The sequence below is a fragment of the Lytechinus pictus genome, chromosome 11 (assembly GCF_037042905.1).
Source record: "Lytechinus pictus isolate F3 Inbred chromosome 11, Lp3.0, whole genome shotgun sequence".
Taxonomy (NCBI): Eukaryota; Metazoa; Echinodermata; class Echinoidea; order Temnopleuroida; family Toxopneustidae; genus Lytechinus; species Lytechinus pictus.
Genome location: NC_087255.1, coordinates 22,020,114 through 22,032,362, shown reverse-complemented (window position 1 = coordinate 22,032,362; position 12,249 = coordinate 22,020,114). Strand labels below are relative to the sequence as shown.

The 12,249-nt window shown below is 36.6% G+C and overlaps 1 protein-coding gene across 1 annotated transcript; it reads right to left on the bottom strand.

Annotated features, from left to right (window-relative positions):
• Positions 1–361: 361 nt before the first annotated feature.
• On the bottom strand, positions 362–10,192 carry LOC129270997 (excitatory amino acid transporter 1-like). Its single transcript, XM_064107058.1, has 5 exons — positions 10,151–10,192; positions 6,893–7,215; positions 5,733–5,966; positions 1,821–2,015; positions 362–500 (listed from the first exon to the last, which is right to left on the bottom strand). Exons 1-5 carry the CDS (start codon positions 10,190–10,192, stop codon positions 362–364), a joined length of 933 nt encoding a protein of 310 aa, XP_063963128.1.
• Between the last annotated feature and the right edge of the window lie 2,057 nt (positions 10,193–12,249).

Genomic DNA, 12,249 nt, shown 5'->3' with positions numbered 1-12,249 from the left:
GGGACTTTAAAACGAACCAAGGGATCGAATAACTGAAGTAGAGGGAGCGGTATCCCAATTAAAGTGGTTATTGGTAAATTGAGCAGGCACATTTTTTTTTATACAGAATCTGTTTGATAATTTGATTTGAACTCATATTTTGGTTGTTAAGGATCCATATCAGCATCACAATAAAAACGAACAAGTGTATAAGTTATTTAAAATGTTTCTGTTAAACAATAATGTAAAATAAAACACTCTTACAAATATCTGATTCATCTGAATTCTGAAAGCAAAAGACACCATCCAAAGTTTAAGATTTTTGTTTTGATTATTTCTACCTAATGCACACAAAGGAGAATATAAATCGAAATGACGTCACTTACAGAAACCAATCAATGACGAGGATAAGAGTGATGTCATCGGCTGGTAGACCCACTGCGTTGAGGACGATTACTAAGGTTACGAGACCGGCTTGTGGCACGCCTGCTGCCCCGACACTAGCAAGGGTAGCTGTGATACTGTGGGAGAAAGAACAAATTATTCCAAGAATATAAACCCTTGTCTGTGACGCAATAATCTCATAGCGCCCTCCCTCAGAGGATATAGGAATACGCGTAAACGGAGTTCGCCAGCTGCAGATCCCAAACGCGTTCAACACTGTAAAAACATATTGGGTAAAATTTTAACCAGAACGAGGGTAATTATGTGTCCAACCAATTTTGGGCAGTATTTCACCCAATGTGGGAAGCATATTGTGCAGTAAGGTTAAAAAATAAGCAGTAATAACGTTAGAATGGGCCGAATCTTCATCACACTTGATATATAAAAATGCCCAAAAGAAATGCGCAATGTTGGTTGGACACATAATTACCCTCACGGAGCATTTTCCCCAAATATTGTTTTAGAGTGAAGACAATTCCAAGATGTGTATGTCGTTGATCTCTTATTGTCCACGTACACTCAATGAGCAGTGATGAGTAAATCGATTCGCGTGCTGATAATATACCCAATACACTTTTTTTCAAATTGAACAAATTGATTGATTGATTGATTCTTTATTTCCATGCAAAAATAAATCGTACAACAGAAAAATATATTGACAATATCTCATGGTAAAATAACAATAAACAATCATTGCATGGGAGGGAACAGTCATAAGCACAAAGGCTTGAAAAGGACGCCCCTCAAATCTATCAATCATTCTTACAACATTGGATTGTCCTTTCTTTTTTTACAGGATCATTTAATTTCAAAGAATATTCAGCACTTTTGATTCATAGATCAGTTGGTAATGCATGCACTTTCACAGCGATCCCTACAAGCTTATAGTTACTCTGTATAATTCATCCATATTCACCAACGATAATCGTTTGCTGATCGGAACAAAAATGCTTAAACCAAATGGATTGTGTTTGATCCCACAATTTTGCATTCAATTCGAAAATACGCTTACAGTAACATTAATACCGTTATATTTTACAAGATACATATCGACTTCAGAGCCCTTCAAACTCTCAAGGAAAATGTATAAAGATTTTGTCAGAAAATCTGAACATTTGTTTGCAGTGAAGTTATTTGTCGTTGTTTCACGCTTTATGTATTTCGGATGTATGTTTTTTTATTTATTGTTTTTGTTTAAATAAAGTTGAAAGAACATGAACGTAAAGCATAAAAAAGCGGAATTAAATGGAGGGTTGATTCAATCGATTTATTGCACAGATCTTTTTTCTGTGATTAATCGTATAAATCTCACGTACGATCGATCATTATGCTTTATGTTACCGAGCTCATCGCACATAGGTTTCAAAATTGACCAATGAGAACATTCCCTTCCGTACCTGATGACGATGACGTCGACGGCGTCGAGGCTGTAGTCGTTGACCTGGGCAATGAAGATGGCTGCCACGGCTTCGTAGAGGGCTGTTCCGTCCATGTTAATGGTTGCACCAATGGGAAGTACGAAACGAGTGACTCTTTTATCAATCTTATTATTGTTCTCAAGACTTGTGATGGTTACGGGTAGAGTGGCCGAGCTATACGGGAGAAAAGAGACAAAGAAATAAAGGGATATATACACATATACATATACTATTTTTATAGTAATCACCCCCTACGATTTTCAATAAGGGAAGCGAGAAAGATGGAAAATTACATTAATTGTTCGGTTTCTGTAACTTATATAGCCTCCTTTGTTATTTGACTGACATTATTACTTAAGTCAATTATTTCCTGATATTTCTTCAGATTTTTTTTTTACATCTGGACTTTAAAAAGCAGTATATCAGTATATTTGCATTCATAACAACATCGGCCATTGTGGTGTTGAGCAAAATGATGACATCTTAAATCTTGCTTTGTAATTCAAAATGGAGGTGTGGTTACCTGTATTCAGGGGCGGATCCAGCTTTTTATAAAGGGGGGGGTTGGGGTGGTATGCGAGGGAGCGTAGCGACCGAGTCCAAGCGAGCAGAGCGAGCGAGGGGGGAGGGTGTGGGAGGGGGGTGTCCCCCCTCCCACAGTAGGGAAAATTTTTGAAAATCTGTGTGTGAAAATGGCGTTTTCTTGCATAAAATAGAATAAAATAAAATTACAAGTTTTAAAAAAAAGATAAGATTAAAAAAAATGGTCCCCGGATTTTTTTTTTGGGGGGGGTTGCAACCCACCAACCCCCCCTCTAGATCCGCTTCTGGTATTTGTATTAATAATTTCACGTTCACTTAACCGAGTAACATAACAAAGTCAAATATATCCCAAAGTAGGTCAATCGTAAATTGATAACAAAGTAGAAGAAAAGAAAAATTCGCACGTAGCTATAATACTTTGTCAAAAGTAAGTAAAAAAAGAAAAGAAAAGCTGTATGCTTGTATGAAAGGCAATCCTTTGAGACTTGTTTCAACTTAGTACATGTTGAAACAAACAGGTGACACGACATTTGCTCCAGCGACAATTGCTCCGGGCTTTATTTCGTCTAAGATATAGAGTTGGGTTTAGTGTTGCAGTAGGGGTTTATGTTAGGTTTAGGGTTAGGTTTAGGATAGGGTATAGTGTTAAATCCAGTGTTGAAGTTGGTCTTTCGATTAGTGTGTGGAGGAGCAAATGTCATGGAACCGTTGAAACAAGCTGGTATGCAAAATGATGAAGAGAACAGAAGACAATAAAAAATGCTACATAAAATATTAAACATTATAACCAATGAAGGACAAAAAGTAAGACAATCATAATACCAAATAGTGAAGAATAGAGGACAAAGAAAGAAGAGAGTGAGAAAGAGATATAGGCGAATTGGTGCAGGTAGAAGTGTAAGTAGCAATTAAGTTTTCGCAATTGCAAGAGGGGCGAATTCTACAACATGTTTAAGTCTATTGAAAATGGCTGTCATATCACAATGGACAGCTGAAAGGTCTTTGTCGAAAATTGGTGGACCGAGACAGCAGATCGTCTTGAGATTCGGAGCTGACGAAAAATTGCAAATGTGTCGTTTGTCAAGAGTCCAGGACGACACTGCTGTTTTGATTCACCAATTTTCGACAAAGGTTATGCCATGAAGGGCTTTGGACAATAGATTCCCAGCGTTCTAGAAAACGTCTGCGTAGTGTTGCGAAATCTCCCTAATAAAGAGAGGGGCAGGGATTTTCCTAAGTGTCACGATCATACAACCAGATAATATTAACCAGCAAACAAAGATTCCATTTTGACAGTAAAATCAAAATTAATACAGCCTTGTAGTACTGTATGTAAATACATTATTGTTTAACCCTTTCCTTGCTTCCCCGTGCTTAGTGAGGTATTTCAGAATCCAGTGGGCTCGGAGATGCTATATAAATAAATAGTTCGTTTATTAGGAATGAACCTTGGATATCGTATAAAAATGTACTGGATCTGTTTTTACTGCAATTGTGTAAATAAAGGAAGGTGAAAAACCGCAATGTATTCCGAGCATTCACGGTTTGTCGACTTTATAAGGTTGCGTTTTGACGGAATAATCATCGTTTGGGACGACAGCTCTCTGACAACAAAAAAAGTTTGTTTTTGATAATTAGATGACCATGATGACACAAAATAGAATATAACCCCAGATATTGCACCTGTCAATCTACTTTGACCTATATATTTGTTACGACTTATTTATGTTCTCTCTTTCAAAGGCGTGGATTTCCAACAAGTAAATATTGACCCTATCAACCAACCAGTTCCTACCGTGATCAGCCACCTAAAAGTCATCACGCCACCATACTTTGAGAATTAATAAAAGCAGCAGGTCAATAGAATAGAATAGAATAGAATAGACTTATATATTTACGCCCAGTTTACCGATTTCATTCACTCATTTTCAAATAGTAAATTTCATATTAATAAACTCCGGTCTTATAAACGTTTTCGACAGACTAAATTTAATTAGCACATTTGAAGAGCCAGCAACGTCAAAACTTCATTAGCAAACTTAAAAAAAAATTTACTGTGTGTTTAACAAAGACATTCTGTTTTGTGAAGTCTTTTGCTTCCAAAATGTGCAGGGACAGACGTCATCACTTGAAATGAATAACCAGCTCCATAACACTCGGAATTACACATTTTATACTATAGATGGCTATTTGGCACAATCTTCTTACTTAGTTTAGCAATGACATGCTTTTTATCAGGGCTCTGAAATCAATTTTAGAGTCTTTCTCAGACCGGATTCGATTTTACTAAATATCGAACCTGAGGACATTCGAAACAAAGTCACACATACACTTCCGAACTCCCCCTCCTCCGTTTATGTCGAAACTGTATATAATGGGCATATTTTCTATTGGTTTGTATAGTTGCGTTTTTCTCACAGAAAAAAAAAACCACCCATGATTTTGTCCGAATAATCTCATGAAAATCATGAATAAGGAATGCGGTAGGGTTCCGGTATGCTCAGAAGAATTATTTGATATGGTTGGTCCATGTTGTTGAATTGTTCACAGACCTACTAACCCTGTTACACATAACACAGTGTCACACAGTGTGTTCACATAGTGGACAATGTGAAAATATTATTCACACAGTTAAATGGTCAAATTTAGCAGTGTAAAAGGAATTTCACACTGCGGCTACCTATATGGTGTGGATGCTCAGTGTGTTGGCATAGTAGAGTATGTGATTCACACAGTTGTTGAAAATTAAACAGTATGAAGATGATCTTACATTGTGTTCTACAATGTGAACACACTGTGGAAAAATGTGTTTCTTTCCATCAGTAGGGGGAAGCTCTGTGATACCTTGGCTTACAATCAATCGTTAAATTGCAATGGCCAATTGAGATCAATGTCACATGCGCATTTTGTTCAAAACATTAAACAGGAACCAATCAGAAGTGTTCTTTCATATCCTTCGCAAACTTTGTGTTAACATGGTTAGGAGCCCCGGTGTCAGAAAGGATCCCGTCGTAATTTTGTAAAGTTCGCATAGCGACGTAAGGAGGATTCGAGAACAGAGAAAATGTATTGCCCGTCACGACAAAGAGCAACAAAGAAGTCTTTGTCGAAAATTGGTGAATCAAAATAGCAGTTCAGGCCTTGATTCTTGGACAAACAATATATTTTTCGTCAGATCTGAAACTTACGACAAAACTACTGTTCAGAATGATCATTTTGGGGGGCAAAGACCCCGAGCTGTTCTATGTCATTTAACGAGTATTATCAATACATTTACTCAGTTCTGGAATCCTCCGTACGTCGTTGAGCGATGACTCGCTTGAGTGAAAACCCTGAGGACGATCTTACCTTGATGCGGTGGCAAAGGCCGTCACCATGGCTGGGGCCACACCCTTGAGGAAGGTGAAGGGGTTGGACCGGGTGAAGATGAGGTAGAGGAGCGGTAGAATAATAAACCCATGGATGAGAAGACCCAGGATGACAGTGGCGGAGTACATCCCGATTTGTTGGAAGACCAAGGCCCAATCATCCATACTGAGGATCTTACCAAGGACCAGGAAGAATACTCCAATGGGGGATAACCTAAAGAAAGAAGTTTAAGAGTAACTGCTATCAACATGATGAATCTTGACACCGACAAAAGAAAAAAAGAAGGATTTTTACAAAGTACTGTATATATTTTGTTACTTAAACCTTGTAGGAGATAATCTACAGAAAAATATATGAAAATACACCCACAGGAGATAACCAAAGAACGAAGTTTGAATGTATGATTATTCAACTATCGACAACTAAGACATTAACGTTTTTTAGCACTCACTTTGCAGACGCTTTCTGCAACGTTGAGAATCTATTGAAAATGCCCGTCAAATCGCAATGGACAGCTGAGAGGTTTTTGTCGAAAGTTGGTGAACCGAGACAGCACCTCTTCTTAAGATTTCGGACTAGACTAAAAAATGCAAAGATGTCGTTTTTTCAGAGTCCAGGACGACACTGATGTTTTGATTCACCGATTTTCGACAAAGGCTGTTTGTCATTGAAGGGCTTTTGACAATAGATTCTCTGCGTTATAGAAAACGTCTGCGAAGTGATTACTAAAATGCCAAGACGGACTTTAAAAAGTGTATATTTTTGCACCTTGAAGGAGATGCCTGTATACGATTAACGAATTAAAATTTTCATCTTTAGACAGTGAAAATAATGATCCTAGATATTGGCAAATGGATTAAAATTGACTTTAAGAAATATACATGTATAATTTCAGTACTATAAACTTAGCTCATTTGTTTTATCCTCTGAAATATCTTGGATCATCTTTTCCCATTAATATGATATGGTGATAACGTAAAGTCCTATGGCATGACGTAAACGAATTGTTGAGATGCCAACTGAATGAAAGAAAACAATGGTACATATAGAAACAAAATAGGTGTCTGCATAATTTTGCTGGATTCTATAGCTGGATCCGCCACTGTACATGACGATAGATCACAACTGTGATCACTTACCAGATGATATAGCCGACGATGACCATGACGCATTCCATGATGGACTCGACCACGGCCTTGAAGGGTACCCCCTTCTCACCAAGACGCCCGAGTACAGCACCAAACACGCAGGAGAACACGACCAGGCCCAGGATATTGGACTTGTACTCATAACCCCCACTCGAATACACGATGGTGATGGGACCCGTCATCGTTGTCGAGTTCATCATCCCCGTGGTATTCATCATGTCCGTGGTCATCGAGTCCGTCATCATGTCTGTGGTCTGTGTCATCATCGGCATCATCGTCGCTTCGACAACCTCTGTAATCTGCCGTGTCTTGTACTAAAAATAAACAAATTGGGGGATATATTGCTCAGGTCAGGAGAATAGGGGTTTCGGAGAGCTGTTACCCCTCCCCCTCAAAACATGAAATAAAATAGAATGAGATTTATAATAAAATTGTGTATTTGCCCTTGAAAAAAACCTCCCACCATCCTACAGCAGCCAATAACGCGCAATTTGGAGACTTAAAAGTTTGATTTGGAATTGAACGTAATTTGAAAAGGAGGTGATTCTGGACAAAACTGCAATTTAGCATATCAACCTGATTCCCTATGGCGTATAACACACGTACTACTACGCCAAGAAAAATCTTGAAAAACCTTCCCAGGGCCATGAGCTAAAAACAGCTAAAAGTAGATTCGGTTTAAAACACACATTTCCTGTCATAATCGTTTCTGAGCAAACCTGTTCGCCAAAATAATTCAATCGCGAGTTTCCCCGATATTTTAATCAGTTTGTCTTTTTCTTGCTAGAAATAATGTGGTAGGTTTTTACCGGGTTAATTAAAGACATGTCCGCTACTAATTAATTACTCATTATTTACTCAAAATTACTCATATTTAATTGTCTTGTAACACACGTTTCCTGTGGAGTATCGATAAAGTCTAACGTCTTTGTACAAATCATTTTGTTCTATTCATTCTTTTACATAGGGACATACTTTAATAGTTGATTCTAAATGTTGATACTTCATCATAATTCGATCGAACATGTCACAATTTCATCATCTCAAAATAGATTCAGGGTATTAAAACATATATATCTAAACTAAAATATAAAGCATTATTAGCGATATTAATCATAATTGTAGTTATTTCAAGAACTGCCAGCTGTTAGATAAGAACTGACAAAGTTAAAATTAGGAGGGAAGCAATACTATCATGAATACATTGTTAATTTTCTTAAAATCGAAGTATTATTTTCTTCCTTTAATGTACCCTTTTCCTATTTTTCTTTTCTCTTTTGTTTCAATTATCATCCAGTATTTTCTTTCGCTTTTATTTGCCCTTCTTATGTAATTTCTTTGTTCTATTTCCCTTTTCTTCTTGTACTTTTCGTTATTTTCATGTTGCATTTTCTTGATATTCTTTTTTTTATTTCCCTCTTCCTTCTTCTTTTTTCTTCCTTTACTTCACCTTTTCACTCTTATAACTTGTTGATTCTTGTTTACGTAGAGCACAAAAATTGGCATTGAGTAAAATGGGAGGAAGTTCTCCATAACTAAATTTTATCGCAAACATTACCCCTCCAAAAATATAAAATACAGGCCTATTGATGAAGGTTTGAGAAAATCCATCAAAGATTTTAAAAGTTAATAGAATTTCAATTTGTTTATCTGTGACGTCATCTGCAAACAGCTTCCAATGTATCGTGAATAAAAAACATCAATGAAATGTAATTTTCTTTTCAAAATTGAAAATAGGTTTTATTGTACCTTCAAGTGTATCAACAGAAACAAAATACCGCTCTTGAAAGTAAAAAAAAATAGTCGTCATGAACTACTAAAAATATGAAATCTATGTATTTTACAATACATAACATATTGGGCATCTGCTCGTATATGACGTCACAAATAAAAAAAACATGATCCTGATAATTTTGTTAATTTTTAATGGATTTTCCTCAAACCTTTTCCGGTATTTTTTTGTAGAAACTTTCGTCAGGATGAACTTCCCAATCAACAACCTAGCAGATAATCAATCAACTTATAATTGGATTAGCAAATACCCAGGACACATGTACTCTTATTTGCCCTTAACTTGCATGGACATAATACTATCTTGCTCCTTTTTGGATTACTATTTTATGGAATATGATCCATGCCATTAACTCGGATCAAATTCATATCCGATGTATTTCTTTGCCATTTATTGATTCAGATATTTTGGATTTACATGTCATATCGTAGTTACATGTATATATTCCAGCCGCTTAGACACGTCAAATTCAAAGTTATATTTGCGCTCATGGGCTTGTTGTGTCATTCATTCAAATAGACGGGTAGATAAAGATATATGAAAATTAATTCAAGCATTATTAATTATATCTATTGCAATATTGTTACGATTTTTTAATGGGTAACCCACTGGCGCACATATGGTGTGGGGGGGGGGGGGGTTGGGGGCCATGGCCCCTAAAAAGTTTCCCCCGTCTAAAAAAAATGAGAATAGATGGAAAGGGAAAAAGTGACATATTATATTGATTTCTGGATATTATGTCGAAATCTATCAAAAAATAATATTTTGGTTAACAAAATATTGCTCCCTCGCACTTTCATCATTCTAGAACTTTTGCTCCATCCACCATATATCCATATCTGCCCCCTCAAAATGTTTGGCTCATTACTGCACTGAGCACCCGCCCCCCCCCGAAATATTTGTTTTAAAAATGATAGGCAAAGTCAAGGGAAATCTGACCTACAAAGAAGAAAGAAAAATGGAAACTGATCAAATGACACTGAGTCAATATTTGCTACCTTGAGTTGACTTGTATCAAATTATTAGCGTTTTTAGTAGTGAGGTCTCGCCATAGACAAATTGATTCATAGAGGTTTATTATATTCATTTCTTTTTTTTATTCATAAAATCTCCACACAAAAAAGTAGTAATCATAAGCAAAGAAGTAAGCAGAAATGCGAGCGACCATTTTAAACAAGACAATTAAGCATACCAATTAATCACACTTTATCGAGAGTACGTGATAATTTTTTCCACTATATTATTGACCTAAAGAAATGTAGGTAAATATAATGCAGTTGAAAATAAAAATAACTGAACGAATAGAGAAATGAAGGGAATAAATTAACAGAATAAACAAAAGATTTAAATAAACAAAATTGCATAAAAACGCAATGAGTGAATGAAGAAATGAATGTGAATCAAACAATCAAACAATCAATTCAATCGATCGGTTGATTGATTGATTATTGACTTACAGTCCTGAATGTTGCCTCGATGATATTTGGCGGGAACATCATTCTGTTAATGGATAAAAAAGGTACAACAAAATCATTAATTTTTTTTCAAATGGAGAAACAGTGTGTAGATATTTTTTTTTCGAATTTTACCTCTTTTCTCTTTGTATTTAAAAGAACTATTCCTGGCCTAAAACTTATCAAAGTTGTTAAATTTGTTGCATATATTTTGGACATGTGACTACAGAGGTGCTCGGGACTGGATCACACTCTAATTTCATTTATTGGTGAAACAATGATCGAGCTACCTCGCCCAACACTGTAAAAACGCTGTTTAATATTTTAAGTACGTTGTTTAAGCCCATCACTGTAACAACTATTGTTTAAACTGTTTAAACAATTAAAGAAAAGTTGTTTAAAAAGTTAAAACTGTGATTTGTCACATCCTACTTAATTCACTAGTCAGTGACATATCGTGGGCGGCAACCTCTCTCTATGGAAGACACCTTTCCAGAAGGGGTATCTATTCTTCCCAACCATGCTCTTTTCATTGATAACATTACTGAAAACATGACAGGTGTTTACTCATGTTGGAGTGAGAATGAATATGGACAAACAAAATTTACAATCAACATGTTTGTATTAGAGGAAATATCAGGAAATAATATATAACCAAGTTTAAACCTTTTCAGCTATGTTAGCAAAAAATTGGAAAGACACACTACCATATTGGAATGACTATCCTGCATGCAGTATTGGCAATACTATCATTAGATCAAACAATGTAATCTTTTCAGTAATGTCAGCAGTTATGTCATTCATTTTTATTTAAAAGAACAATACATTTTGGCATAGTGTGTTTGATATCCAACGGGTTAGTTCTGCATACAGGCGTATATAAAATCCCCTGATAATATCCAGCAATTTCTTTAAGTTTCGGAAAATTTTACGTTAAACTTTTGGCGAGATTGGGTGAAATTCGGGTTGTAGATGGGCGCCATTTCCAGGAGGGGGTGGGGGAGTTGGAGGTCCTGATTACCGAAAGAAATCGGTACCGATTATTTACGTCCGATAACCATGAGTCATGCAAGGTATTAGTGCATGTTCCTCATTCACCTCAGTTATATTTTCTTTCGTCATACCCAGGGGCATGCAGATCCAGTTTTCATGTAGGCGGAACTTTTTTCATTCTGATTTTCCCCCGATAGGCCGCCAAAATCTGATTTTAGTTGTTTGTTTGTTTGTTTTTTAGGGGTTAATCCTGACTAAAAGACTGAAGCCTTAAGTACGCCTTAGCTTCATTCTTACAAACATGATAACGGTTATCCCTTGAAAAATATCATGCTATCACGAAGTGCGAGTTCCAACTTTTGGATATTTCATATATTTAGACCAGAAAATTGGGCAAATTTGGGCAGCTTTTGAAATCATGAACGATTCAACTATCCTTCTGAGCGCGAAGCGCGAGGTGAAATATTTAATATACCGGTCTGCAAACGGACCTGTTAACAAAAGCGGTGGAAGCGGAAGGAGGAGCGGGGGCACATCTCTAAAAATGAAAGAGAGAAAGAAAACATTTTCATAAAAATCGATGATTCTACTCCCACGCTTCCCATGGCTATGTCTTTTTCGGGAATTTTCACCCTTCATAATGCAATGTTGTAAGGAAAATTACGAATATACTTATAGGGGTGAAAAGACTGGAAATACAAAATATTGAAGGAAATAGATTTGAATCTGAAAATACGCGGAAATTTTCAAACTCACTCTAGAAGGGCCGTCTGCACCATCCCGAGTTTTCAAATTAGCGCGCTATTTCTGATCCGGCAAATTATCCCGATCTGAAAAATCTCGAGATAGTTGGCGGTGGAGACGCAATTATCGCGCTAGTTCGTAGGATTAATCTCGAGATTGCAATCCCAAGTCAACTCGGGTTTATTTGCAAAATAGCGCGCTATTTTACGAATTATCCCGCTAATTCGTCGGTGCAGACGCACTCGAGATTGGACTCGGGGTAATTTATTCATGACGTCAGTCCATAATGCAATTCGCGTTCCACTTCCGCCTTGGTCAAAACATAAACACGTGCGAAAGTCAACTTTATACATGCGAATAGCGTT

Bases quoted from the DNA above. Each gene is read 5' to 3' on its own strand.
- LOC129270997 (XM_064107058.1), bottom strand. From the start codon at position 10,192: ATGATGTTCCCGCCAAATATCATCGAGGCAACATTCAGGACT. The intron at 7,216-10,150 runs GTAAGTCAATAA...GTTTATTTTTAG, and splicing joins TCGAGGCAACATTCAGGACT to TACAAGACACGGCAGATTAC. The intron at 501-1,820 runs GTACGGAAGGGA...TTTCTCCCACAG, and splicing joins GTCGACGTCATCGTCATCAG to TATCACAGCTACCCTTGCTA.